Source organism: Cyprinodon variegatus, unplaced genomic scaffold (assembly GCF_000732505.1).
Source record: "Cyprinodon variegatus isolate N-32 unplaced genomic scaffold, C_variegatus-1.0 Scaffold187, whole genome shotgun sequence".
In the NCBI taxonomy this organism is placed as follows: Eukaryota; Metazoa; Chordata; class Actinopteri; order Cyprinodontiformes; family Cyprinodontidae; genus Cyprinodon; species Cyprinodon variegatus.
The window spans coordinates 156581-159669 of NW_015150640.1; the positions used below are offsets into that span (position 1 = coordinate 156581).

General features: G+C 38.0%; 1 protein-coding gene across 1 annotated transcript; it reads right to left on the reverse strand.

Annotated features, from left to right (window-relative positions):
• Positions 1 to 262: 262 nt before the first annotated feature.
• zranb2 (zinc finger, RAN-binding domain containing 2) lies at positions 263 to 1996 on the reverse strand. The gene is made up of 4 exons (XM_015379210.1): positions 1839 to 1996; positions 1267 to 1319; positions 1081 to 1196; positions 263 to 636 (listed from the first exon to the last, which is right to left on the reverse strand). The coding sequence occupies exons 1-4, from the start codon at positions 1892 to 1894 to the stop codon at positions 352 to 354; spliced, it is 510 nt and encodes a 169-aa protein (XP_015234696.1). The 5' UTR covers positions 1895 to 1996; the 3' UTR covers positions 263 to 351.
• Positions 1997 to 3089: the final 1093 nt, after the last annotated feature.

The following is a 3089-nucleotide window of genomic DNA, read 5'->3' on the forward strand; positions in this document are numbered from 1 at the left end:
ATTGGTGGCTGACTAAATACTTTATTGCCCCACTGTAGGTAATGACAGGATGATTTCATCTTGCCTGCTTTTCTTGATTAGAAGTAAGACTTAAGAGGTTACGACAATGAAGAGCATACTGAAGGTGTATGGTTCTGTGTTTGCAACAAGACATGCACTTCCACTAAACTTTACTGGTTTATGAGGTTGTAAGAAAGCTATTTCTTTTTAGAACTGGAGCCAGAGTGGGACGATCCAGATGAATGGCCACTGCGTCTGAAATCACACAATCATGGGAAGAACAACAAGGTCAGCAGAGTCAGCCTTTGGTAATTTATGTATACTTCAAACAAATAAAAAAAAAAAAAAAAATCACACAATGGCAAAAAATGGGCAGAAATTTGTAAATCTGATCTCCGATAAGCGATCCTTTAGAGGTCTAATTATAATTAGTGCCACTGTGGTATTCCACAGAAACCCAAACCTTTCGGACGAATGTGATCTAGAGCGTCTTCGTTTTCTTCCTCCAGATGAAGACCTGGAGCGACTGCGCTTCCGTGTCCTCTCGGGTGAGGAGGATGGCGTGCGGGACCTCTTGTGGGGAGAGGAGCCCTTCCCAGACCTGGAGCTCGATCTTTTGGAGGAATACACCAAGCACTATGGTCAGTACAACTGAAACAGGCTCTCACAAGTGGGACTATTTATCAGACTTCTCTGCTTCAAGAGCACATATAGTACTTTAAAACTGCATTTATCCCAACTATACTCTTCATGCTTTGTTACAACCACAAACTTCCAGGTATTTTTCATTTTAGGCAGCAGCCCGACACAAAGTCAGTCCCTTGGAAAAGGGGAACCCTGACTTTGTAAAAAAAACTGGCAAAGGCAGTATGTTTAGGATTCCTGTTTTAATTGATGTGCCACCTTTCAATCAATCCAGGCATGTTAGTGATCCCTTTTTGTACTGAAATTAAAATGTCTTCCCCTGAAGGAGCGATCTACAACAACCTGTCAGAATTCTGCATCAGGAAAGCATAATAGACATGGGAAAAAAAAAACCTCTTATAAAAGGCTAAAATTTGCCAACGCAGACATGTTTACCCCAGAGTATTTAGACAGTGAAGCACACAATTCTATTTCTACAACCAAATAGCAGTAAATGATGGACAAAAAAGCCTGCAGCAGACNTTTCATCATCTTGGCCTCTGTGGTTTTTTCTGTTGACACAAAAACACCAACTTCATTAAATAGCAACATCATCATTATTATAGCTGATCGAAGCGTTACCTCTTCCACATCTGTTGCAGCTTGTTCTTCTCGCGAAGTTTACATTCCCACACCTGGAAAAAATATATTTATATAGTAAATTCGCCACTCAATGCACAGGATCGTGCAGATTAAGCTAGCAGCCTTAGTTTAGAAACACCACCAGAGGGCTTGGCTCTGACATCTGCACCCGTCGATCACATTTAAACCGAGTTCGCTGGAAACATGACACTCTGAACACGCATCCAAACTATCAACAATGTGAGCAACCCCCACAACAGTGCGTGAATAAGCTTATAGCCACGCAAGCTAACAACAGCTAATATGCTAATTTGATAGCTCGAGATGGGCACTTTTATTGTACAACAAATCGTTCCCCCTTATTCAAACGCCCAACTAATCTATAAGTCTATCATATGTCAAGTTTACATGATGATTGAATAAACAAAATAACGATTGTTTTATTTGTTAGCATAAGCTACATGCTAGTAGGCCTCAGGCTAACTCAAGTCACGCTGAGACAGAAATGAACAATTCCTGGTAAATTAGAGCCTCTATGTTGTTCATTTGTTTTTTTTTAACGCCAGTCTTACTTTTTATCGGGACAAATCCAGTCCCCGTCGCTGACTCGAAAACTCTTTCCTGACATTTTTGTGCCTTTTGACTCAATCACAGTGAACAGAATTGACGTTCACGCGGCGCAGTAAGAGCTGCACAGCGGCTAGTCGAGTCAACGCCTCCCTCCACTGCTGCCTTCACGTCCTCTCCCGGAAATTGTACATCTCTACACTTTTCCTAAAGTTGTTGCTACTTTAAAAAAATAAAAAACAATTTCACGTCTTTGTAAAGTCTGAATCATTCATACCAGTTTGTGAATGTAGATGATCATCCTTGATCCTGTCTATACTGAAGAAATTGAAAAAAACTTCTAATCGTGTAACATTTCTGAAAACATGTGAATGTTACATTCCCAAAACGATCGATGGTTTAAACATTTTACCACAGTGGCTTCATTTTGGCCTTATTCTTTGTTCACCTATATATTACATGCTCCACTCTGTCCTTAATCAGTAAACTTAGGATATTTATATAAAACACGTTAATCAAATCTAACATTTTTATTATAATTTCTAACCAGGAAATTTCTCATGTTAACATTTGTTTTATCAAACACGGACAAGCCATGTTATAAGTGGCTATATTATAATTGTGTAGGTTTTTCAGAACTTTTAGATGGTCAATTACAGAGTTATTAAGCTTGAAAATAAAGCAGTGAGTCACCAGGTTACAGTAGCGCCTTTTGATAATCTTTTTCTAGTCATGAATTATAATATTTTAGACCCTTGCATGTGTTAAAATGTTATAGCTATCCTTTATGGGTTTTTTTGTTTTGTTTTTCCAGTTTTTATGCATCATAAAATATTTTTGCTATACCAGTGATGGCCGTTAGATGGCGATCCACACCAACACAAAAACAGTCATTCGCACAGAGCCCTTCCTGGTTTGGCTTTGACTGTTTAATAAAAATGAATTGTTCATCCTTATCAAGCAAGTGTAAAGGTTATGGTGAAAAAAAAAAGTTACATCAAATAGATTTTTCTGTCTTTGTGTGTACATGTGCACTTGTCTAATCAGCAGATGTAATTATTCAATAGATGTAAACTCTTCTGATCTTTTTTCCAAATGAAGAGGGGATTATTTCAATTCAATTCAGTTTATTTATATAATGCAAATTCACAACACATGTCATATCAAGGTACTTTACAGTTCACCAGATTATACGGTCAAATTGATTCAGCTTTCTATCTAAGGAAAACCAGTTGATTGCATTGACTTATTAAATC